The sequence below is a fragment of the Lathamus discolor genome, chromosome 2 (genome assembly GCF_037157495.1).
Source record: "Lathamus discolor isolate bLatDis1 chromosome 2, bLatDis1.hap1, whole genome shotgun sequence".
In the NCBI taxonomy this organism is placed as follows: domain Eukaryota; kingdom Metazoa; phylum Chordata; class Aves; order Psittaciformes; family Psittacidae; genus Lathamus; species Lathamus discolor.
Genome location: NC_088885.1, coordinates 108,269,610 through 108,297,260, shown reverse-complemented (window position 1 = coordinate 108,297,260; position 27,651 = coordinate 108,269,610). Strand labels below are relative to the sequence as shown.

Sequence of the window (27,651 nt, the reverse complement as noted above, 5' to 3'; positions counted from 1 at the left end):
ACCACTGTCACTGCTTTAATAGCACTGTTTTTAACAATATTCTGTAGATCCCATTAAGACAATCCTGTCAGGACTGATGTCTATAGTGATGTGTGCTAATAGCTATAGTTACTATATAGTTATAACTATTTATATATACTATTTATAGTTACATAATAACTATTAGTAATTATATAGTTATAACTATTTTTTTTCATTTTCTATCCTCTGCATTACAGAAGAAAATGTGCCTAATTTTTCTCTTATTTGCATTGCAGACAAAAGTCTGAGAAGTCAACACTGCCAGTAAACAAGTATAAACTCAACTTAGGTTAGCAGATACTTCAGTCCAGTCATAAACACTTACTTTACAAAAAAGTTACTTCCTCAAGAGACCACTTTTCCATATGCAACTGTAAATTTTATCTAATAGGTTCTTAACTGTCTGCAGCTCATACTGTGTGTTAGCTATGTGAAAAGAGAAGATGCACTAACTAGCAACACGTTCAGTCACACTGGTACAACTTAAGTCAATCCATCAGACAACCTGAAATGCAATTGGCCGATAAGCAATTTCTTTCAAAACATCTGTTATCAGAACAAAGTTGTTTATCTGACAAAATTATGACCAACATAATGTGCATTTCAAGCGCCTAGCAAAATCATGTAAATCTGCTCATTTTTACAGGAACGCAATAAATTCCCAAGTCTCTTTAAAAGAAAGAGATTTTGAAACCTTTACTACATGGCAACTTCACTAGACAGGGACTCACACTGGACAGAATATTTAAAACAATCTTAACAGTTAAAATTAGAAGTAGGTTCTCTACTTTTAAATGATCCCATGAAAGCAGTTAATAGTTTTGGATTTTTCTTGTGAATTAGTATGAATATGTATGAAAAGCAACCTCAAGCGAGAAAATAATAAACCTTGATGAAGCAATCTAAATCTCTGTGCATACTTACTCTCACATTTGTTCCCAGCAGAAATGGTTCCTGGTCTCCACGGTTTCTGATGATAGCCCGGACAACACTTGTTACAGCTCTCTCCACATGTGTTGTGTTCACACTGGCACTGCAATTTCTAAGAATAAAAAGTTTGCTTTCTTGAAATATTTTTCTAATTGATAATTTAATCAATGGTGCCAAAAGTCTGTCTAATATCAGATTTACCAAAAAAATGTCAAGACCCAGAATTAACATTGGACCATGCTGTATCATCTAGCCAGGAATAGTCTTTCTAGAACAGGAAGGACAAATCTCCTGTGTTGCAAGAGAGATTATTTCCTGTTGTGCCCCTTAAACTGTTTAAATTTAATGCCAAAGAGCTTATTTTGAGAAAGTTACATCACCAGAAACCCAGATATGTTTGCACAGAACATGAAGAAAATTACAGCAAATAATTTGTGTACACCATATCGTAAGATCTCTTTTAGCTTCCCCTTTCTCGGTTTCCTTAGGCAAAGTCCTTTTTTTAAAAAATTGGAAAAGTTGTTTTTTGAAAATAAATTAATGAGATTAAAGAATACCTTTGTGATTTCATCCAGAGGGCAGCTCCGAGCATGGCCATAACAAATACACATACCACCAACAGAGATGTCCTTTATTGAATAGTAGTACTAAAAAAAAAAAAAAGTTGAAAAAGGGATGAATAAAAGACATTTGTTTGTATTTGCATCTTCCACCCTACTCTGGAAAACAAAATACCAGCATTCGACTATTCTGCAACTCGAAAAATCAAAGAAATCCTTGAAAATTATAGAAGTTTTGAATTTTTGCCAGTTTTGAAAATCTGACATTTTGTGATTCATCGCCACACACACTATTATTTTTCCTCATTGGTACAAAACACTAACTGACTTTTAACTTTAAATAAATATGCACAATTCCTCAGCTTCAGGGAAGGCCACCAAATATAACCTCAGCAAAAATTTACTTGTAAAAAAACCCAACATTTTTCACCCTGTAAGAAGCCACAAAGCATAACAAATTGCTATATTTTAATTTAATCTGTGGAGTATGCTTTCTTAAAATGGGAACTTTTGACTTCCCTTAAAACCAGTCTGTGCACTCACTTCCTGACCAGCTCTTTGCTACTAGTGTGTAGGCAGAGTATTACTCTATCCAAATTCTTAGCTTAAAAATCGGTGATACAGCAGAGTACAGTCCGTCAATATTGCCAGGTGGTGAGCAAAAGCAACATACATAAGGAAAGGATTTAATTTTCAAGGCAAAGAAGAGGCAGGAAATGACCATCTGGGTTCAGTTACAGCTGCAGTATCAGCATGACTGGCCAGTTTATATCCTGGGAAACATGTACTCACGGGGAATGAAAAAGAAACACTTTTTGAGGATACTTCTAAGGAAAGAGTTCAAGACTCCCAGACCTAACAACCCTACAGTCATCTGCTTCAGGAAGAAAAGGCAGCCCTGGGTGGTCATACATGCTGACTCCTGGACTGTTATTTCTTTGAAGGATCTTGAAGCTGGAGCAAACTAGCTTCTTTGATTTCATACTTAATTTTTTATGCTTTTAAATTTTTTATTATGTTTAGTATTTTATGGTTGGTTTTTTTCATGTTATGGGCTTGAATTGCAAAAAAAACATTCAGGGACTCATCATGAATTGTGAAGTCTTTAACTTCACAGAAGAGAAGAAGGTCGAGGCTGAGAAAAGTAGGATGACAAAAGCATAACTGTGTTTCTCACTGAATTCCCTGCTTCATCTGCTTTTATGTCTGTTTTCTTAAAACTCACAGTGTATGGCTCACAGCAGCTGTGTTCAGCTTGAAGTTGAATGAGACCAATGCTAACCAAATGCTACAGACAGAAATAAACATCTAAATGTAATACAAAATAAAGGTGCTGCTGAGCACTTAGAAAAGAGCTGCATCAGCCCTTTTACAAAACTATGTAGAAGAAACTAAACACAATTGAAGAAGAAAAGGTACTGCATTTGCATCAAAAGCAACCTCAAGTGACATTTCCATCAGCCAAACCAACTTTTTATTTTAATGATAAAGCATTATAAAAATGTTCCTAGCATAAATCAGATACACAAGCAAATAAACCAAAAAGCAAACAAATAAAAAACCATCTCTAAAAAGCATATTTCGAAAGCTGTTGTTGTTCCAAAAACTGACGAAGTATTGTTGTTAATAATGTCAAAGGGAAGGCAAGAATTATTTAATAACCTATCAAAACAGCTCTGTGAATGTCAAGGCTCAAGTACTGTCTCCAGCTCAAATAGAGCAGAAAAGGCTTTCCCATCAAGTCATACCGAATACCATTTATGAAGAATCAGCTTACCCTTCTGGTAACAATGGGGTCTAGTTCTTTAGGATCATTATGGCTGAGAGTCATGAGATCAGCATTAAGAGTTCGAATGCGCTGCAGTCGCAGGCGAATGTATCGTGCAGAAGTAAACTCCAAAAGCTTTTGTGAAGGATCATCAGCACTAGGCCTACCGTTGATCAGTGACGTGTGAATCTAGAAAGAGAGACTGGCTCAATCATAAACATAACTGCAACAATGAACATCTTAGTGTGAGAATTAAAAACACAGAATGTAAGCTTGTTTTCCAGCAACTCAAGATGGTGTGATGTTAAGCTACCTGGAATTCTTTTTTTTTTCCCTACCCTCTACTCGCAGGTAGAATTCCTGCTTCCTAACTCATGTAGTTCCAAAACCACTGCTCTCAGCTGATCACAGCCTCAAGTCTCCTGGACTTTCATGGAGATAGCATAAAGGTAAAAACTAGTCCATGGGTTTCCTTCTTCTTCCTTATTGAGATGGAACATGTACCTCTGGTCATAAGCAGTTCTGTCTTTCCAGATTTCTCCTCTGCAATTTGTAAAGATCACATCACAAAACCTGGTAAGGTGCACATGCCCAATCTGGGTCATTAATCCTCTGCTTTGTGGGGACAGGGCTGCCCAATCATCAAGGACTACACAAGTGATATGAGCGCACAGTGGGAAACACAACACAGATAACTGAAATCAAAGTGTTGCCATCACAAACCAACCCATCTAGCCTCCATATTTCTCCCACAGTCCTAACTGGTCCCAGTGTGATGACTTCTGGTATCGATCTGCACAACTTATTCTGGCAACAGCTCCTTATCATAGAATAGAATCATAGAAGAGTTAGGGTTGGAAAGGACCTCAAGATCATCTAGTTCCAACCCCCCTGCCATGGGCAGGGACACCTCACACTAAACCATCTCACCCAAGGCTTCATCCAACCTGGCCTTGAACACTGCCAGGGATGGAGCACTCACAGCATCCCTGGGCAACCCATTCCAGTGCCTCACCACTCTAACAGGAAAGAATTTCCTCCTTATATCCAATCTAAACTTCCCCTGTTTAAGTTTTAACCCATTACCCCTTGTTCTGTCACTACAGTCCCTGACGAAGAGTCCCTCCCCAGCATCCCTATAGGCCCCCTTCAGGTACTGGAAGGCTGCTGTGAGGTCTCCACGCAGCCTTCTCTTCTCCAGGCTGAACAGCTCCAACTTCCTCAACCTATCTTCATACAGGAGGTGCTCCGATCCCATGATCATCCTCATGGCCCTCCTCTGGACTTGTTCCAGCAGTATCATGTCCTTTTTATATTGAGGACACCAGAACTGCACACAATACTCCAGGTGAGGTCTCACAAGAGCAGAGTAGAGGGGCAGGATCACCTCCTTCGACCTGTTGGTCACACTCCTTTTGATGCAGCCCAGGATACGGTTGGCTTTCTGGGCTGCGAGCGGACACTGAAGCCAGCTCATGTTCATTTTCTCATCGACCAACACCCCCAAGTCCTTCTCTGCAGGGCCGCTCTGAATCTCTTCTTTGCCCAATCTGTAGCCATGCCTGGGATTGCTCTGACACAGGTGTAGGACCTTGCACTTGGCATGGTTGAACTTCATAAGGTTGGCATCAGCCCACCTCACAAGCGTGTCAAGGTCCCTCTGGATGGCATCCCTTCCCTCCAGCGTATCAACCGGACCAGACAGCTTGGTGTCATCGGCAAACTTGCTGAGGGCGAACTCAATCCCACTGTCCATGTCAGCGATGAAGATGTTAAACAAGACCGGTCTCAACACCAATCCCTGAGGGTCACCACTCGTTACTGGTCTCCAGCCGGACATGGAGCTATTGACCACAACTCTTTGTGTGTGGCCATCCAGCCAGTTCTTTATCCACCGAGTGGTCCATCCATCAAACTGATACCTCTCCAATTTAGAGACAAGGATGTCGTGTGGGACAGTCAAACGCTTTGCAGTGTCAAAATGCTTTTGCCTTTCTTCTCTCCAAAGCAACTTAGGAACACACAAGGATTTAGTCTTACATGACCATGCAGTTCCTGCACTGCTTAATGGAAGAAACTGAAAAATAAGACCATAAAGGACTCACACAAATGTTAAGACAGTTCACTCGGTATCACAGCAAATAAGGAATCATGCTTTTGGCTTGTCAGCCGTGTTTTAGAGTGCATGACATACCTTCAGTTATGAAGAGTAATTTTGTCTCATATGCTACTCTTTATAGTTTCAACTTTGTTCAGTTGTTCCTCTGAAATTGTTTCTAAATTGTTCCTCTGAAAATGTTTCTAAATATTACATAATTTTATTATTATTTTAAATCTTAATTTTGTAGTGGAACTAGGCGCTTCCTAGACAGTAACTGTGTTGTTTCAAAGACATACAGAGAGTAGTAATGGTGTGCACACTCCCAACATTATAATTTTGCCATTTATGGGCTATTACCATTCCTTCTAACTATTCTAATATTGTGTTCAAAGTATTCTATACCGTGTTCAAAGAATGCCACTTCTCTAATGGTCCATTCAGAAACTACCCATCACCAATTTTCCAACTGCAGAATAATAGTTATGAGACACACAACTTTTTCCAGGTCTGAACCTACAAATTAACACCACCTTATGTAATTTTCAGCTCTCATAAAAACAAAGGGAATTATTCTAGTCCATTTCCTACTTTAAAGCAGAATTTAGTAGGCTTTTGTTAGATGTTTGACCAATCTGTTCTTGAAGACCACTGTTGGTGGTGAATCTACAGTCCTCCAAGGCAATCTATCCTAGTCCTTTCTGGCTTTATTGTCAGAAATCTCCTAACCTCTAAACAATGTTTTCCTTGTTGCAATTTCAGACCACTTCTTCCATCCCATCAGACATTCAGAACAGATTATTCCTCCTTCTACCCATGTTTTATCCAACTGAAGATTGAACATGCATACGCTGTCTCAATCTGTCCTCTCTAGGCATACCAGGTACAAAATATTCATTCAGAAGTCATATTCTGCTGGGAACTACAAGACAGAATTGTTGGCCAAATATTCAAGTATCACCACACTACTTCTACTGGAAAAATATTATATATATATATACACTCACTATAGACAAATGCAACTTTATTACAGAACACCACATCCTGGTCTTATTAAACCTTAACTACAGATGTAGAATTTTCTGGGCTGAGTGCTATTTTTACAACAAAAAAGTGGAGGACCTAGCCACAGCGTTGGGAGTTCTAGCATGTTGTGCTTCCTCTTTATCACTTAGACTCTAGAGATTTAAAGATCCAGAAAGGCCTCTTAAAACCAGCTGGCCTTACCTCCTGTGTGACATATGCCATTGCATTTTCCTTAGTCTTGCCTAACTAAACCTCCAATTCTCTGGTAATATATATTCTCTCTACTCATGAGTAGTGCCTTCAAATGATGAAATATGAAACATTATTTACATTTTAACTTCAAAGTTATCTACTGGCTTGATCAGGGTAAATTCTGTAATACTGCACTATAATTCTACAGAGACAAAAAAGGAATCTTTCCCAGCAGGAAAAGAAAGAAACAGTTGGTATAGGAACTAAGACACTAAGGAAGAAAAATACTTTTTCTCCATGTACACTGCTGCACTCTAATATATTGCTTACATATGGCTTACATATATGGATATATTTGCACTGTATATTTTTGGCTTACTTGTCCTCCATAATTCGAGACCATTTCCAAACAACTGTACTTTAAGCCTTGGAATTCATCATGAGCACTGACTTCATTACATGGAGTTCTAGAAGCAGATCACCAAGCAGTATAAATGATGTAGACAGGAGAGCTTACAGTAGAGCAGCTATGCCTCTTCAAATCTGTGAAAAATCTAGCAGCCAAACTAACAAAATGTCTGATATGGCAAAAAAATGCTATTAGTAAGTGACATCTACACTTAGATATTTAGATCCTTCTGATCTATGGGGTATATGCTTACATCATTGCAATAAACATTTGATTAAAGTGAATGGGACTTGATGTAACCAAATTTCATTGTTTTGGTTTCTTTTTTTTTCTTGCTGAAACATCGTTTTAAGTTTATGTGAAAGTTTGACACACTTTAGCCTTTAGCTGAATACACTCCTTTTTTTAACCAAGAAATCAAAACATTTTTGCTTCTGTTATGCTAAGAGTTACTAGCATTCTCCATGGGATAACACTGCATTTATTATCGCGGCCTTATATTATAGCATACACAATGGAGTAACCGCTGGGCTTAATGTATCATTTCATTATGTGGCTGACACCATGTAATAAATTACACAAGTACGATGAATAGTTTGCTAAAAGCAAGAACAATCAACAGCGAGGTTGCACAACTCGTAGCTCTTTTAATTATGCTACATCCCTGAAACAATGCCAACACTTGTTTAGGAGTTCCAGCTGTGCCAAGCACTTCAACAGTGTCTGCAGCTTTATCTCACACAACCAGGTGCTCCTAACACAGGGGTTTTCTTTATTAAATGAAAAACCTGACAAAACATAGAACTTCTGTTATAGTCTTTCAGGATAAAGCAACTAATAATTCACAGATAATAGCTACCATTAAATCATCTGGGGAGAACAAAAATGTTTAGTAATGGGAATACGCAGAGCCAGAGACATGTTTCATCCTGACAATTGAAAGTTCGCTATACTGGTGTATGGTGTAAACACAGTATTATTAAAGAAGTATAACAGGCTATCTGGTAGTGCGGAAGGCAATGAACTCTGTAGCTGTAACCCAAATACCTTCAAACTGCTATCAGTCCGTGTTTTTACTCACAAATAGCAAGCTCAAAAACAAACATACCTCTCCATGTTCCAGAGGAACTAGTCTGGAGTAATAGGAAGTGCAGATCACTTCATCATCTCTCTTATAAGTTGGTGGCCCAATTCTTGGTGTAATATTATAACGAGTTAAACATTCAGTATCACTAATTGCATAGTACTGCCATGGTCTGAACTCTGTGCCATCTATGGAGCGTTCCAAAATCCAGTTTCCAGGTCGTGGAGCATTAGCAGCTTTGATAATGACATATGCAACTTGAAAGACCTAAAAAAATGCAAGAAGGAAATTTTAACACTTCATTATGCTGTAGAAGACTGCTAGAAGCCAAGTGGGTAATAAATTCTAATATTAGAAGCAGTATATAGTTTGCCTGGGAAGTGGGTAAAATTTGGTGCAGTGACTGGATGAATTTTTGCACAAAGTTTTGACAAAAGGCCAGTCTAATCTTTTATTAACAGAAACATCTATCATTTTTTTGCCCAAATTCTGAACATTACACCAAAACATTTGTTTATGTGACTAAAAAAGACAATGTATTCCGTACAACATTCTGTGTAACAGCTGAAATCTGCATGTACACTGTACATTTCAGCACTACTTGGGTCTAACATTCTTTCTATGGGAAATTGCTATTTAGCTTCACTGCACCACTGAGGGCTTCAAAGAGCTAGGTTGTTGGGGTTGTTTTTTTTTATTTTCAGAACAGCTGCAACCCAAACAGCTCTTTGTTTCAGATTTTAGCTGGGAGTTTAATCCTCTCAGTAATAGCATTTCTGATAAGATTTTTATACCCTATATTAAAGCTCTCTGTGCATTCCATTTTCATTTTGTGTTAAAGTTATTTAAGCAGAAGACTATTTACAGACACTGCTGAAAACACGCAGAGACAAATAAGATTAATGTGACAAGTATAAGCATGATAACCTTATTTATGAATAGTAGCTTCTTTAAGATGTGTACTTTCTAAGCTATACAGGTATCAACTACTTTTTTAACAATCCTGAGTCCAAAGTGAACAGCACTGTTCAGCACTCGTGTGAGTAGCCAGGGCAGTAATTATGTTTATATCACCTTTTAAATGACCTTGTCATGGCAGACAGATAACCCACACTGGCCTTCAGCCAGCCACAGCATTAGACACTCACACTGAAGTGCACTTACTGCAAAGCTGTATCTTCTTCTTTACCCAATACCTATGACATCCCCTCATTTAAAAAGGCTGTGTCTTCTATTTGAGGACTTTAATGTCTTACGTACATTATAGTATCAGGGCATATTTACGTGATTGAAAAATGCTGTATCATTCAACCATCTCAGAGGTATGTATTCCCACCATTGAGCAGACTGCCTGGTCAGCTGGTATAATCATAACTCCTGTGTGCATGTGCAGTATTAATACTATGTTGAGCTCCAATTTGGACACAATCAGCAATCTGAGACATTTTAAATTTAATTTTTTTTAGAGTTTTCTTACTTTTTGCAATACTGATTAAAACCAGAGCAAGAACAGCACTTGCCACATAAGAGCAGATTTTGATTTTGTCAAAGGGGAAATAAACACACAGAGGTAAGTAGTAACTTCATTGTGTATGCAATTCAGGAAACTACTTCTGAAACAAAACATTCTTTAAGTGAACAGAAATTTGCTTAGGAGATCTTGCAGACATGAGAAGGGAAAAAAAAATGGTGATACTTATCTTCGAATGACTTATTAGCTTTAATACCTTAAAAAAAATTAAATCATCTCAGTTCTGATTAAAATCAGATGTAACTTAAAACGTGATATTCACTTAGTCTGCTTTTCCTTTCAGGCACTCCAGTTTTATCCTTTGAGACAACAAGCATATACAAACAGAACATTTCCAGTTGTTTCAATAAAACCAAAAAAAATTTACACAAACTGAGGATTTTGTCCCCTGACTTTTATGACATTTCAACAATGCAAGAAGAGAAAAAAAAAATAAGTCTGCTCACTGTTTAGTCACAGCCTCACAGTCTTAGAAATAAAATTTCTCTGAGGTCTGTGAATCCTCTGCTGTCCAGCACAACCTTAAAATTTCAAGGTTAAGTGAATACCAAGAATGATAATCCAGCTGCCATGGAAAGAGTGTCTTTTACATAAAACTTACATCATGCTAACAAGCTCCAACTAAAAAAAAAAAATAAATCTAAAGTAGATGCTTTTAAAGGGAAAAGAACAGAACTCAGGCAGACTCCAAGTCAAGCAACAGTATTCCTTACATATATTCCTTGATTCAGTCAGTGACAGTTGAGTTATACACTTGTTTCACACTGAGTCATATTATCATTTTGGTACACCTAACCTGAAGACACTTGTGTGTGACACAAGTCACTTGTACGGGTATTTTCTCCATCACAGCAGAGAACTGCCAAAAACTATTAAAACTAGGAAACTTTCTTTGGCTGAGCTCCTTTGAAGTCAATCATTTCTCTCAACTGCATAAAAGATGCAAGACTGGAGTCGCATTTTTTTCCAGTGCTATGGTAGAAATTTTTCCTGAAAAACTCTTCTGTGACATCTTTTATTTATTTACTATTCCTCTCTGCTTGCTGTCATCAATTAAACTACTTCCCTACTTATTACACAGTCGGCTGAACAACAAATGATCAACTTTTGATTACAGTGAGATTTTTCAAGACCCATTATAGTCTGCAGCTGATGTAGCTAGTTTTAAATCCAGTTCCAACCAGTAACAATGAGCTATGCTTCATCAGAAACTAACTGCAGCCACTGCTACAGAAATAAAAGATATTCACAAGAGTATGCAAGTTAAATTTATTTTAAATATCAATTTGCTTGGTGGGCGGGGAGTGAAGGGAAAAGCCAGTTAAAGATAAAAACTTCCACAGCAACTGTGCACATATTCAATGCACAGTTCACTAAGTTAAATCTCTTCAAGTCAATGCTTTCCCAGAAAACATACAGCCATGTTTGGTACTCAATACATCTAGGAATTGACTTTTCCCACATTCCTATAGTTTATCAACAGCTGAAATGAAGGTATTTGACACTATAAACCCAAAAGACTTATTCAAAAATCAGCAAATGGTTCCACATAAACATTTGCATATGCAAAATGTAGCAAACCACTGCCTTCCTTTCCCCCAGTCCTCTCAACTCTTGCCCATTTACACACATAGCCCATGGGTTCCCAAAAATATTTCATAGGTAAGTTCACAATATAATGAATACCAGAAACACCAGGAAAATTAGTAAGTCCTTGAAGTAATATAGGTTAAATAGAAATCAAAGGATTTTGTATAAATGCTCCCGCAGCCAAGAAATCATAAGAAAAACTATTAGTAGGAGTAACATTCTCAGGGATTCTGTTCCCTAGCAAGGGAATTACACTGGCAGAAGGGATTAAGGTGTTCCCAGTATTTGCAGATGAAGTTGTTTTAGGGAATGTCAGCAGGTAGCGGTTTCGCAGGCCTCATATCCCACAGCTTCTTCAACCCCAAATGAATCTGAGGCAGGAATTCCATGTAATGCAAGTTGATTTTCCAACATCCTTAAAGCACTTCTTCGCATATTTTATTTTTATAAGTTTTTCAGGTTTCAACATCACCAAAGGAAGTTTCTTACCATTTTGCACACCCAGTGCCCCCAACCAGCCATGTGACAATCTTGACCTGTGTGCCAAGAGCTAATGATTTGTATGCTTTAATTTGACTGTATAGCTTTCCCAGAACTCATTTCCTTACTGAGCTACAAGGGTAAAAAAGGGCAAGCCTAAGCAAGTTACCAATTCCCAAGCGGCCATAGATTAAAAATGTCATTTTACAGGCATTTCAGACCTCACTGTCAAGACCAGCCAAATAAACTAGCACTGAAAAACTTCTTCTTTGCACCAGCAATACCAACACAGCAAGTCATTCCTGCTTCATTTAGCTTTTGTAACGACCTTGTTTCCCTGAATGCAGATCCAGCAACAACAAGTGCATTGTTCTTTAAGCACATTTATGAATGAAACCTTCTGCCCATTCATCAGCAAATTTTCCACATTTTTATTCTCAAGACTGTAAACTCAGCCAGCAGTGGCCATACAGCAGATACTAGCCAAAAGCCCCCATTTCCAAGGATATGGCCAGTGCTCTACAACCCACACAGGTACATGCCCTGTTAAGCAGTTTTCTTGGTAGTCTTTTTGGATACAGACTCCCAGTTGTAATTTTCAATTTACACAAATGCAGGCAACAATAAGGGAAGATTCTGCCTTTATGATCATAGCTATGAGTATTTGAGCCCCAGACTCCAGAAGTGAAAATTAAAGGGAAAGATGAGTCCAAACACATTTTTTCCTCCCTCCACATTGCAGAAATATTTAACCTCTTGAGAATAGAGGCACCAACTGCTACTTCAAATCTACACCCCAGTTCAAATCCAAACGCTACCTGAGAGAAGGATACAATTTTAGGACCTCGGGATCACTTTTAGTGTCCTACTGCATACCTTACTGAAATCACACTGGTATAACATAAACCACGTGATGCAGAAGACCAAAAAATGAACAACCATGGAGGAATGCAAGGCTCTTGGCAGACTGGTTCCTGAAGTTTCATAAATTCAGCTAAATCTTTCCTTAAAGATAAGTGCAGAAAGGGAATCTACAAAACAGCCGTTTGTCAAAATAGCACGACAAGTCTTGTGGTGAAAATGTTTATTACAGCTAACATTACTCCACATTTTAAGTGGAACTGCAAAATCCATTCTGTTCAGTGCTGTGAATACATACAAACCTGGTTACCAGAAAAGCCTCTTTATCTCAGATTTTGATTTACAGTCCGAAAAGTCTAAAATTAATCTGTGCAAACTCTCAAAGAATAGAAGACTACATGAAGAGAGGAACAGGACCTGGGCAGTGTTGGTCAACAACAGCTGAACATGAGCCAGTGGCATGCCCAGGGGGCCAAGAAGGCCAGTAGCAGGTGGCCAACAGGACTAGGGAAGTAATAACCCACCTGTACTTGACACTGGTGAGGGTGAGGCTGTGCCTAAAATCCTGTGTTCAGTTCTGGGCCCCTCAGTACAAGAAAGACATTGAGGTGCTAGAGTGCAACAAAGCTAGTGAAAGACCTAGAGAACAAGTTTCATGAAATGGGGCCTCTACAACTAGGTGAAAAGAGGTTGCAGAGAGGTGGGTGCTGGTTTCTTCTCCACATAACAATAGCAAAAGAGGAAACAGCCTCAAGTTGTACCAGGGGAGGTTTACATTGGATATTAGGAAAAATTTCTCTGCCAAAAGGGTTGTCAAGTATTGGAACAGGCTGCCCAGGGAAGTGGTACAGTTACTATCCCTGGAGGTATTTAAAATATACGTAGAAGTGGCACATAGGGACATGGTTTAGTGGTGGACTTAGCATTGCTAAGGAAGTGGCTGGATTCGATGATCCCAAAGGTCTTTTCTACCCTAAACAACTCAATGACATTCTGAGTGTCAGCCTATACTGTTCACAGAAATACCTTCTTAAGGGACAAAGATGGCTCCAGGTTCTTAACAGAGACTGTGAGGCCTAGCAATTCCTTGTGACACTTTGCTCTGAGGGGTCTGTGATGTTAAAAGTGCAAAATAAACTAAATCCAGCAGAATTTCTCGTCTCCTAAATTACATTCTAGTTGATATTGATTCATTATTTGCAACTGTTGTTTTGGAATAGAAGAAAAATTCATTTTACTTAAGAACTGCATTGTAAGAATGTACAGATGAGCACCCTGAATCTTCCACCATCAGTTTTGCAAAGCCACAAAAAGCGTTTAAGGAAGCTTGCCACATACAATAAATTATCATTGGTTCAGTGAAGTCAACAGAATAATAACTTTTTGCATCAGCAAAAAATTTGTCCTCAGAGAAATACTTTCTTGCCAACTGATTTCAAGATAAAAGCTCTGTACAAATCATATTAGGATATTTACATTCTTTTCCACTCTTTAATAGCAGAAACTACAAATTGGTCTTACATCAGCCCCCAAGAGGTAATCCAGTACTCATGAAATATACATGATCTATGAATTAATCAGGAGTGGGGGTATTTTCTCAACTTGATATTATGGGTCTTCCAAGAACAACTGTTCTTGCTTTATAATTCAAGAACTTTGTGATATACAAACTTGTGCCTTTCTGTTATGCCTAATACAAAATACCCTTGAATATCTTTAAATGTCTGATGCATGGTCATAAAACTGAGGAAGTGTTCTTCATTTAATGGTGTGACTGAGGAATACTTTACAGCTGGCCCAAGCATGCTGCTGGCCCTTAGAATAGGCAGCATTCATTTCAATTCATTGAAATTTCACAAATTAGCTGTCCAGAGGAGTCAAACCCAGGCAAAAATGCTGGTTTTATCTAAAATTTTGTTTCCGTAGAATTGCCAGCCTAGGAAGCTCAAAGTCATAAATAAAATCTTGGTATCAATATTACACTTCATTGCCAAAGAACTCTTTCCCCAGTTATGGACCTCTGCCGCACATTTAATGGAAGGTGAAGGGCAGGCAAGACTATCATACATCTGGGTCCTGGAAAAACCGAAGAGTATCAGAATACAGGTACCTAGTTGTTATGATCCATGTGAGCTAAAAAACATGATGTACCCACTGACTACCCTTAAAAAATTATTAGCATTAGTTACAAATTGCACAGACTCTGCAAAGGAAAAAGATCTAAACAGCAATTTCAATACTGATTTTATTAGCCCTCTTTTCTTAATAAGATTGCGTTGAACTGCTCTTCAGTCCAGCTGTTTTTAGAATAAATAAACTAAGTGCAAGCTAGACTATTAGGTGAAAGAATATCCTCTACTCCCTTCAACTCTGAGCAGAGAGATGAATGCAGTCAAATACAGAACACAGACTGTGTCCAGAACTTCACCTAGGGTAAACTGGATTGGAGCCAATTTTCACCAGGGAATCTTCCTCGTATCTGCTAGCCAAGGCTATGTTCGGCATTTACCAACCTGACTGCTTGGATTATATCTCTAGACTGTACATTGTTAATGATCTCAAGAAAAAATCCGTACTCTTACTGCTAGAACTTCTACTAAAAAAACCATAAATAATGACCAGATGGTCATTCTTCATATCATAAAAGGGTGAGAACATATTCTATACTGTGGTAAGGAAAGTTAAAGGACCTTTACTTTGATACATTACTTGAAAAGAGTACTTGGTGAATGCAAAGCTTGAAATGTATAAAAAAGTACCAATGCTAAAGACATACTGCAACATACAGATACTGACTTTCAGGAATACTTTTAAAGAGAGCATTTTAACTCATTCTCAAGCAAATTTATGAAGTAATCAGTTACTAAAATCACTAAGGTTTTTCAAACTCTTTTTCTTTTTGTTTTCTTTGCTTGTGCTGACTTGCTTAAAGTAAGCACACCAAGTCAGCTCTAATAACTCATTGACTTCAAGCGATCTCTATTAACCAAATCCTTTCTCACAGAGCAGTAATTTACATTCAGTTTGCATAGCCTTAGATGCCTTCTCTCTCTCAAACTCTCTAAGGAAAACACAGAAGAAAGGCCCCTTGGGGGAAACTTTTCAAATCGAATTAGTGAAACTGAGCGTGGGTCAGGAGAGGGAAGATATGTATTTGGTGAAAAATCAACAGCATTAAGGCTGTTCAGCTGGTCTGTTTCCAAAGTAGAAAATGTTCTATGAGGAAAAAATGTTCTATGAGGAAAAAGGCATTCCCTCCTCCTTCATTTTTCCATCCTGTTTGTCCATTTACAAACCAAACACAAAGGCAAATCTTCAAACAACAAGAAAGTCCTATCCAAACCTCCTGTTACTGACAAAAGATACCCGGATTTCTTAACAGTTCTGCTTTCTAATTAAAGAGCAAACTAGACACTTGTTTAATCTACGCTTCATTTTAAAACATCAAAGTTTGTTTTAATCTTTAAAATAACTTTCATGCAAGGTCTACAGATCTTGCAAAAGCTTGTTACCAACTGTACACTCAAGTATGCATTTCTTAGTAGCAAAGCTTCTTCCAGAGTTTGGAAGCATCCCCCTATTAATAATGGATTGTTGATTTTCAAACAGCTTAGGTCAATGCACAGACCTGTTCAAAGCAAAACAACAAGCAAAATCCAAGAAAAATACCTGTTCTTCAGAAATCACTTTGTCTTTTCTTGGAGCAGGGTAGGAGACAGACTTCTGATTCTTCCCTATTTAACAGACAAACTAATAAATTAACAAATGCTCTGTCCAGTTTAGCAGACTCCTGCCTAAGAATGATGAATCTCTCCAAGTTTTGCCATAAAGTGCCAAAAAGAGGAAACAAATTCTGCCCAGACAGTTACAGCTTCCCAAGGGTCAGAAATCACTTTTTAGAGACATAATCCACAGCAACTCAGAACAATTGTTAGCAAAAGTTCACAGAAAATATAACATAGAACATTCCTTCCCAGTGCTTCTTCCAACAAGACGGTGATGAGAATCAGTCAGAAGAGAAGCACAGAAACTGAGAAAACAACTTTTCTTTCAGCAACACTAACTTTGCCCCATTTTATGCATGTTTCACTTTCTAGTCCTGAAGAATATCTCTCAACTGAGGAGAGTTTGTATTTCCAGGGTTCCGGAGATCCTGCAGTTGAACTTTCTGATATTTTTACACTTCAGTCTGACTATTACATTGCATTAACAGGTTTACAGATTTAATGTAAATATGCAAAATACTGAGCAATTTAAACAGAAGAGTTTAACTTGAAATCTACTGTAAGATAATAGATGTGAATACAATAATCCTCAAGTCACCTTTCTCTCTTTCTCTGAAACTCAGTATCTGAGTTACAACACCTATGGATCTAGAGTTCGTATTTGGAAGTATGTTGTTCTGTTTTCTTACAGTAAACATCAAATGTTTCTCCCATGTCCTACTCCAAATCATTTACTTTTTTACTAAGAAACTGCACAGTGATCGGGTGACAGATTGATAAAGTTAATAAACAGAAAGAGATACATCTTCACACATAAAATCTGTGCTTATGACAGTACCCTGAAAACACTGCTTGCTGTTTGAATATCAGCCTTTGATAACACAGTTTCAAGTAACCTGCATGAAATCAAAAGTGGGGGAAAAAAATTAGAGGAATGTTGGGGAAAATACAGTAAGGTCAGGTAGAAGAAGGTTACCAAGGCAGAAGGAAGGCCTGTATAAGCACTCCCATCCACACATACACAGTTGTTACTGTGTCACAAATTACAACAAACTGTGACCTATACGCTTACAAACATAGTCACTTCCACTCCAGTCTGACAGGAATGAAATCTCCAAGGTGCTCTAGAACAATAATTGGTAAATCTTAAACTCAGTTCATGTGAGCTTTAGCTATGTGCTACTAAATGACCAATTGCTAAATAACCCATAATCTAAACATGGGAAAACACAATCAGTTGCACTGGCTTATATCCTACATACAATAAATGATGCTTACCTAAATATTACTCACCTGTCTTAAATCCAAGGTGATAGTGACCCAGTGGTATTGCCTCCCATTCTGAATGCTTGGACTTTGCCACCAGTTATTGGTACCATCGATTGCACTGGAAATTGGGTGCTGTTCTGTTTTAAGGCAAAAAAATTTGAACATCTCTTGAAACTACATGTCGCTGCATTTTCTCCAAACCAGCACATTTATTTCACATGGAGCACAGCTTCTTTCTGTCATAAACAAGTAAAAACTGAAAACTACTCCCTGACAGAAAGGCTGTCGTTGGACTCCAGAGTGCTTAACAGTGATTAAGATGTTCCAGCCTACTTCTCAGCCCTTTGCTCAAAGGTAGCTTCACTCACATAGTAGAGAGGCTAAAAGTAAAAAGTGCTTGACCCTAATACACCCTGCATTCATAGGGAAGAGTCAAAAAGAATGACAGAAAAGAATGATAGAAACCCAAAAAAAACAAAACAAAAAACAAACAGAAAAAGCCTAAACATATGAAATTTGCCTTTGGGATTGGTACTGTGGTGGTCGCAGACTCGGCACTGGGCGTTGCGTAGGGGCCGTCCTGGGACATGCTCCACCAGTTTGCAGAACATCTCTGGTCCCTTCTCCCCACAGGTAGCATTGGTGGATATGTGAGCATTGCTGGCCAGGTTCAAGATGGCAGGGAACAGGCCTGGAAAGAAGTAATAGTTACCAGCCACACCATAAGGCAAGCATGATACAGACATGGGTATGGGAAAAGCCTCTGAACATAGAGGGTTTCATAACAAACTTCTAGCTTAGAGTTCAGCGATACAGAAAAATACAATGAAAACAATTAATTTTGTCAAAATATTATCACACCGCACTGACACCAGCACATCAGTCATCATACACCTAGGGCCTACAGCCCAGTTTCAGCTTCACAGGGCTCCTCTCACCCTGCTTATGCCTCCATTTCAGCCTCTGCAGGGCCATCAACCGCTGCCCAAGCAAAACTGCAGCAAAACCAGCCTTCAGCACCCCAAAGCCCAGCCATGGAGCCTGTCAAGCTGGGATTAGCCAGGGGCCCACATCCCAACCCCGTTACAGCCTGTCCCCAGTGACCCCAGCTGCTCTGCTCCTGGATGGGGTGGTGGGATGGGCACTGGTTGTCCTGCCTTGACAGACCCTACAGAGAGTCCCCATGGCCCTCAAGGAGCCCCTGGTCCTCATGGCACCCTGACCTCAATAACCTTGTTATTTCACTCCAACTTTGGATGTTTTATTGCTGAATAACACAAGAGTTAGTTAGTAAATTAACTCCTCCAGTTACTAAACCTTGTCTTTGCATTGATCAAAAACAGGACAACTGGCCCACTGCCAGAAGCAAGGAGGAGCTGTGCAGCACACACTTGGCCAGTGTAGAAAAAGGCATTTAACAGGAGCTCTCCACAGCAGTAATACGACCGCCCCAAACAACACACTCTGGGCTCACAAGTTTTAAAGACTGCACTTTAAACTTTTGCTCCAGGCTTTTCTGCAGCCTGTGTAAAGTCTAAGGGATTTTTTGCTTGCCACTTATTAATCTTTACCCAAACACTTTACTGTAGTTAAGTGCACTGCAGTTAAAGCGCTCTTGTGCACTGGAATAATGAAACGACAGACTAAGCATTTCAAGATTACTGCTACCAGACTGGGAATCCTTAGTACTTTATAAAAGGAATAAAGTTGTACTTTGGCTTGAAATCTACTTACAAAATTTAAAGACTACTGCATGCCACAGAAAGAAGTTAAGGACAGCTTTTCAGCAACATTGTTATCAGTTTCCAGCCTTCTGTCCTGAGCTAAAATCTTTTATTCTTTCATGTTTATGGTATAAGAGAGATACTCCATTTTCACTCAGAAGCAATTACAAAAAAGAGAAACTATAGTGGGAAAAGAGAGTCCTGTCTTTAGAGATTAAACACAAAGGGCTGAAATCAAAGCTAGAGCCTTGGTATGGCATATTAACAGTGCTGCAAGAATTGCTACTGAAGTATTTTCTTCCATTGAAAGGAATACTGTGGGAAAAAAAATCCAGTCATATTTGTGAAAATATATGCCTTTTCACCACTAAAGCTATATGAATTATTTTGCTTCATTAATCTAAAACATACATCAAATAAGATTTTATCATCAACATTTTTCGTTTCTTAAAAAGTCTCTGAACATAGAGGGTTCATCTCAACAGCTCAACTAGATGTTTATCTCAACAAGGCAACTTTACATATTCCTTTCAATTTTCTTTGCCTGCCCAGTAATTGCATTGCACTGGAAATCCTGGAGAAAAGTTTTAGTGTTATTTAAACCTTGACTTCAGCTATTGAAAATGTGGATAAATATTAACCCTCTGCACCAGAGTATGAATAACTGTGTGTTTTCAATTGTGCTGTACTCAAAACATAAAGGAGATGGAGTTGTTTTTTTGTTGGTTTGGGTTTTTTTATTTTGAACTCATTTCCAGACCTAGTCAGCTGCCTTATTCTCATTATACCCAAATCTGATTCAGATGAGGATGCTGAAGACATCCTACTGGCCACTTTGGTGAGGCTCTTCTGCCAGTAACATGCTTTCTGCACAGTCTTCTCTCATCTCATGCAGTATGGGTGCACTATTGCTCCAGACCTAAAGCTGAAATCAAAGTAGAAAGGCTGCCCTCCATTTTTCTAACAAACAATAAAGCTCAGTGGTTGAAGAGGGTGTCCTTTTTTTACATTACTCTTTAATGATATAAAAATCTTCCTTATTCAATATTCACTACTCTTCATGCATGTGTCTATCAGCTAGTCTTCAGAGCTACCCATTACTTCCCAGGCCATTCATTACCCTCACTCATGTTACACAGCAGCCCTGCCATTTCTTTCAAGAGTCATTTGTTACAGTGACATAATTTGCCTATAGTAACCTTCAGTCACCGGACTTGTGCCAAAGCTCTGAAGAAAAAGTGATGATGACAAGTGCTGTGCTACCCAAGCTTCATTCCAAAACCCCAAGCTCAAGCCACTGTAACATTCACCCTGGACTCAGCCCTTTTGTCTGCTCAACATCAAGGACCTCACTGACTTCTAATATATTTGTCAACTGAAAATGAAGTGAATAAGTGTATGGCAACATTAAGGTCTCATGATGAGTTTTCTGGGTCCCACAGAAATAAGAAGAATGAACGCTTCAACCCATCTGAGCTGCACTGGAATTTTGCCCCAGGATCCAAATAAAAAACAACAGGCACTGGATATGCTTTTTATGGTCCCCTAAAGAAAGAAGACAAACCTCAGTTTGCTTTCACTTGGGAGGGGATGCAGTATACCTCTAACCAACTCCTGCAGGTTATAAACACTCACCCACTACTGCCCACAGCTCTTTAGCTAAGCGCCTCGATACTGCGGAGGTGCCAGCAGGTGTCCACATATATCAATATATAGATGATATCCTAACTGGGGGAGACAAGAGGGATGTGGACCTGCTTGAGCGAGTCTAGAGGAGGGCCATAAAGGTGATCAGAAGGCTGGAGCATCTCTCCTATAGACAGGCTGGAGAAGAAAGGGATCAGGGGAAACCTTATAGCAGCCTTCCAATACCTAAGTGGGGCCTACAAGAAATCTGGTGAGGGACTTTTTGCAAGGGCAGATACAAATAGGACAAGGGGAAACGGTTTCAAACTGAAAGAGAGGAGATTTAGATCAGACATTAGGAAGAAATTATTTGAGCTCAATGAGACACTGAAACAGGTTGCCCAAAGAAGCTGTGGATGCCTCATCCTTGGCAGTGTTGAAGGCCAGGGACAGGGCTTTGATCAATGTGGTCTAGTGGGAGGTGTCCCTGGGGGTTGGAACATGATGATCTTAAGGTCCTTTCCAACCCTAACTGTTCTATGATTCTATGTTTAAAGTCCCTTCCAGCTCTAAACTCTGTGATCCTAGCTGATTATATTCACTTAATTTGATTCTCCTCAACGCAATCATATTTTAAGGCAATCTGCAAAGGTGAAGCCATAGATTTCACAGGACAATGAGACTAGCACAGGAGCTGATTTATTAAGAAACAATAGGTATGTGGAAAAGACAAATGAATTGTACCTTTAAACAATATTGATCCTATTCACTCTTTCAAGAAAATGTGGGTACCCAGAATTGTGAAGAGCTCTTAGATGCTCCTCTGTCATCCTCCCTTCCCCTCACCCCCGCAAAAAATAATAATAATAATGAAAGAAGAGACTAATAAAACCATCTGGTAAAATATATTTAAATATATGTAAAAAGTAGGTATGATTAAGATGAGCACAAAATCAGTCACTTAAATGAGCCGGTTACAGATAAGCAGGTGACTGTCACCACACCCTGATATAAGGGATGACAGTGGCCATAACAAATATAAAACCAATAGAAAATGCCACGTTTCATTAAACTGAAATTTTAGCACATGATTTGTGCATTCTTGAAGACATTGATGAGACTTTTACAGTTCACCACCTAAAGTCAAACACAAATGACTGATCAAATTTTATTTATCATACTTATTCCCACTAGAAAGGAAGGCAAATGTTACATACAAAATCCTCACTGTTTCATTGCAGAGCTGTCAGGCTCCATTATACCATTAGACAATCATATTTTTGAACTAGCCTTGAGAGATCTCTGTATGGATGCCAGCAGATCCATATGGACTTGACAGAATTCGGTAGTAGATTTCTCAGCTTGCTAATCTAGTTTGGTTGACTATACCTATTTGTTAAAATACCTTGCAGTCAGCTTTGCACGTTAAGTACTTGCTCCTTCAAATACCTTGCAGTCAGCTTTGCACGTTAAGTACTTGCTCCTTCATCTTTTCACCATCAAGCCCATCTTTGTTTGGGAATAACTGCTCAGCATTTTAGAAGAGGCTACAGTGGCTCTGAGAAAAGCTGGAAGAACTTTCAGATTCAGCTCATTTACTTCTAACTGCTTCCCAGCTCTCTTCATTGTAAGGAAAACTCTTTACCTTGATTTTTTTCATGCTAGTCAGCTACCCATTTTCCCCAAACCAGAGAACCACACACCACCCAATACTAGAAAATGAGTAGTGTATAAATGCTAATTTGACATTAAGAAAGAATAACAGATGAATCATGTGGCCTACATTTCCTTGGGAATTATTCTACCTGAAACCAGGGTCTGCAGAAGTCCTCACAAGCTCCTTGTTGCAGATATAAGTACCATCATCTTCCCTCGAGACTCAATTTAATTCTTTGTGGTTTTATAAATTTTGATTTTGTTACAGATCTAGACTACCAAGCACCCTGGGAGTTTTTACAGAAAAGAATTTGGGGGATTTGGAGCATTTCCAAGCTTCCGGCAACTCCAATTGTGACCAATGCATATCTGTTGATACATTCTGGATATGCGTGATTTACTGCACGAGTAGATCAATTTCATAGTATTTGCACAGTGGATCTGATGTATCCTAGACTTGAATCTTTTGCCTAGTTCAGCCAGCCTGCCCACATACAGAAGCACTAAAGCACTTCAAAGACATTAGGCTCATTCGCCATGCTTAGAACACAGCCCATACGCATTGTTAATGGAAACATGGAAACCACATGCAGTCGTGTGCCATTTATCAAAGGCATTTTGGACATACTTATTCCCTTCCTTCTCTTTAAAAAGTACTCGCAGGACCCTTGGCTGTATTCTGTATAGCTAGATCTGAATGAAATCCCAGTTCCACTGCTGACTAATGTTTGGGGTTTTTTTTCACTCAGGAAATTAATAATATTTAATCAGTGTTCTGTTACAGGTGGAAAGAAAGTGGATTTGTGCATTTTGGAAAAATCCACACTCTCTCTGTGTTTTTGAACATGCTTGACTGTATGGATTCTCACAATTTGACTGACATACAGGGTAAAACAGTACTTCTTCACTTTTAACAGTGGCACATGGAGATAGAGTCACCAGACAACAATCTTCTTAACAGAGGCAGAGCTATTAAATTCTTTCTGTTACAAACACAGTTGTACAAACAGAAGGATACCTATAAGTGTTCTGCTTTACATAGGCTTCCTTGTGTCAGGAAACATGTTCAATAAACTCAATAAAGAAGATAATACTTTTTGCTATCCTGATTAACACATTGAGGATGGCAGAACTTACAGGAAGGCCACATTAAAGACAGCTTCCCTTTGAATCCAGATTTGCTAATCTGCCTGATATCACCTGAAAGCTGAATAAAGTAGGGTGGTGTCTGTCGAGGTTCTTTTTAAGAAATCAGAAGACAAAAACGATGGGAAATGAAGGCAAAAGATTATCTGAAGGAAGCAAAGAACTGAGTCCAGAAAACAACATAATATTTCCTGGATTGTTCATCAGTGTATGCAATGAAGACTCCCAACTAGACTTCAGTGAGCACCTCTTAAGGGCACTCAGCAAAGCAACAGCCCGATTTTTCCCCAAGTATTTTGGGTTTTCTGTGCTGAGCATAATAAAGCAGTAATCTGCAAGTGAACAAAGTAGATGTGATTTAAAAAACATAAAGAGCTGATGTGTGTGGTAACAATAAGCCTTTTGTGTAATTTCTCAGAACACAGAAATACTTGAAGGGGTCTACTCTCATTTGCAAGTTAGCATTTTTAAAAATGTTAAAGCAATCAGTGGGTCATAACAAGCAGGCAATGTTGAAGATTGCTGAAAACATTTATAGAGGACACAGTGACAGTTGTTCAGAATAGTTTGATGCACTTCTGGAAAACAAAGGGGTAAGGACAAAATGTAATAGAATGTCACAGAGTATTAGAATGTCTAAAGTATGTAATAGTGTTATACTCCAGAAGTTGAGATCACATTTTTTTATAACAATCTCAGACAGTTTTCAATACCACAGATTTGATTTAGTTTTTCTGTCTTATTCAAGTTTTGAATTAAATGAGTTTACTAAATAAAAGCCCTGGAACTATCTGGCTTGGGTTCACATTCCTTGCCTGCTCAATAGATTTACCCTCATTATATTCTACTAGCAAATGTCCCTTAATGTCCCCTTAACCTTTTCTATACACTTTCATCAGAATCCTATCCTGTAATCATAATGAAAAATCCAGGCTGATTTCCTTAAAACAAAAGGGCTGAAATAGCTAACTTCTAATTGCAGGGATTAAGGCACTATTCCTGGTTCTTAGTCAGCAAGAAATCTGGGGTGTAACATTCAACATGCCTTATAATCCATTTTGTGGAAAGCTTTCCTAAAAACATGCATTAGTTGCAGCATTGATGCATTCGAAAAGCTGAAAGCTTCACTACAACTTAGACAATAGGCTTAGGTAGAAAGGCACTTCTTAGAAGTTAATTCAAAAACTGATCACTTGTTTTCCTGTAGCCCTGTGGAGAGGAGAATTTGTTAGCACAATACAAAGTTTACAGGAGCTAACTAATGGGTATAGTTTTATTACCAGAATCCCTGCAAACTTTAATTTGCTATGTTTAGATCAAACCACTTCAGATTAAAGTGAAACCTCACCACCATGACAGACCAATATCTTCTCCTAAAACCTGTTTCCTATGTCTTCTCATACTGTAGAGCAAAACTAATTAATCAGTCAATCATAGAAACACTAGCTGGGGAAGATTACATTTATTTAACTTGACCAGTTTTCCATATAACATACTAAGTTTGTCTATTCTCAAGAGCTTTCAGTGAGGGTTTTTCCTCAACATCCCTGACAAGTCTACTCTAGTGTTTTATCAGTTACTTTTTAGTCCTCTTTGCTGCATGCATGATCTTTCATTATCTTGATTACAGCTTTTGATTACCTGAAAGGCTGTTATCACACACTCTTTTCTCTTTTCCAGACTAAGTAAACAACCCTTTCAATCTTTGTACAGTCGATCTTTTAAATCTCTTACCCTTCTGAACTCTTGGCAGTTTGCATCTCTCCAACAGTGCAGCTCCTCAGACCCCATCAGCACCAACTGGAGTAGACTAATTTCTTAAATTCTTGTCAGTTTTAACACATCCAAGAATAAGTTTCGCTTTCTTTTTGAGGTACTACAGTTTAGTTTGCTTTGCGCACCAAGGTAAATAAAACATCCTTTCCAGCCTCCTATCAGTCTCCTTCTCTTTTAGTCATGAAAGAGAATCACACGCCACATCAGGCCCTGGAACGAGCTCAGGTTATCTGTAAAAATGGATTGCTATGCTGAACATTTATAAATACTTCCTTTCAGAACAATTTGCTGATTATTTTACAGCTCTGATTCTGCCAAACTTTTGGAAATCATACTTAAATAATCCAACTGGAGACCAGAAGAAAGAACAACAAAAAAATCCATTACAGCGGTCAATATGAACCAAAATATTCTGCTTGAACCCTGCAAGCTGTTAGAGCACAAACAAGCTGGAGAAAACCAAACCCTTCCCCTTTCGCCATCCAAACGGCAAAAGGTTTCTCTGCCAAACATTTTCTGCTGTTGCTTATGTGCATTCAGCATTATTAATGAGAGCTTTGATGGTGACAGGGTACTGCAGCAACAGGCATCTCCCTACTGTGGTCTGCTTGGGCTAGGTGATGTGCTAATTAACATTCAGTACTCAGAAATGTATTGGAAAGAAGTATAACACTAAATTAATAACATTCTGTTAAATTCAGACTGCATACATAGAAGGCAAAAGTTTGCTCACTCAGTAATGAGCATCAGCTGTACTATTCTCCCCCCACTAGTTTCCTCCATGTAGTTTTTGAGGGTTAAAGAGCAAAAGTCTGGGATAACTTGCATGACTTCTTGAAAGTTTCAAACACTAGCACATACAGCCAGGTTGCTAGCCAGAATGTAGCAGAGAATCTGAGCAAGGCAAAATGTTTTTTCCAGAAAAGGGATAGAAAAACTGAACCCTAATAGGATTTTAAATTTCAGAGTGTAAGGAACAGAATGCTATATGTAAAAGGCAATGGAAAAGTAATCAAGGAAAACATTACAAAACTAAGGGAGGAAAACATTACATACCAAGTAAGACTTAACTGCAAAATGCTAAGTTTCCCAATATGCAGTACTGGAAAGATAGAGTTAAAAGCAGGGAATTCTCAAACTCACTGAAAGATATCTATAAAGAAAAACCCAGATTAAATATTTAGCAGGAAAATAAGGTAAAAAAAAATACATCTGTACAATAAACTGAAGCTTGTCACCTCTGTTAGTTACACAGTAATATTTTCTTACACAAAATATTAAGGTTTTTAATACCACTAGTTTAGATACTAGGTAAGTACTAGTTTAGACTGACTACTGATACTAAATCTAATCCTTTAGATTATGAAGCTAAGTGTTAATAAGTTAACTAATGCAAACTTTACAATGTCCTACCTTCTCAGTCCCTCTCATGCCCAGAGCTTGCAAATGTAGGTGTAGAATGTATATAGACTATTTCACAACACATGTACTCAGATTGGAAGTAGAGAGGATAAGGATGCAAAGACATGGGTCAGTGTGCAAATGCTTAACACTGAAGGAGTTTGAGCAACTGGTTTTCAGTCCCATCCTGAGATTACTCCAAATGAGCTACCTTGTTTCCCAAAGGAGTGCACCTCACCCTTGACAGCCTTCAGCTGAATGTTTTAAAAGAACAGAAAAACATTGGTAAATACAATAGGTTTAATAGCTCACATTACAGTTCTGAATGTGGTTTCTAGTAGTATGGATCAGACCTTCACAAATGTCAGGGATCTGAGGCAAAAAAGAAAAAGTTACAGTTCTTAGGGATAAAGAATAAGAACATCAAAAAATTTTATCAGAGCAATTTCTAATGCCTTCAATATTGGCAGTAACTTGCTGCTTTCTTTCAAACAGAACAACTAAGGGGCAGTCGGAAAAGCGAAGAAAGCTAGCTTTCATGTTAGTTTTCAGCATCAGACAGTAAACTTTTTGATATAAAAGGTGGGTAATTTCTGAGCACTATCAAGCTTTTTCAAAGCATAATCAATATTTCTTCCATCAAGTCACGTCTTGCAAGTACTCTTTTTTGTATGGTGTTGACCTGTTCAAGAATCTGCCTAGAAATTGTCACAGCATTTAAACCAAAGCAAAAGAGGCAAAAGTTGAGAGATGGGCAGGCTGCCAGGGAACAACAAAC

General features: G+C 38.5%; 1 protein-coding gene across 1 annotated transcript in view; it reads right to left on the bottom strand.

The window, feature by feature from the left end:
• Positions 1–27,651, bottom strand: part of LAMA1 (laminin subunit alpha 1) — a 102,525-nt gene that overhangs the window by 63,174 nt on the left and 11,700 nt on the right. The window contains exons 2-7 of the mRNA XM_065668024.1: positions 18,065–18,235; positions 17,569–17,681; positions 8,113–8,355; positions 3,289–3,468; positions 1,509–1,598; positions 946–1,063 (exon numbers count right to left, since the gene is read on the bottom strand). Of these exons, the coding sequence (XP_065524096.1) occupies positions 946–1,063; positions 1,509–1,598; positions 3,289–3,468; positions 8,113–8,355; positions 17,569–17,681; positions 18,065–18,235 (915 nt within the window). The remainder of the gene's footprint in view (positions 1–945; positions 1,064–1,508; positions 1,599–3,288; positions 3,469–8,112; positions 8,356–17,568; positions 17,682–18,064; positions 18,236–27,651) is intronic.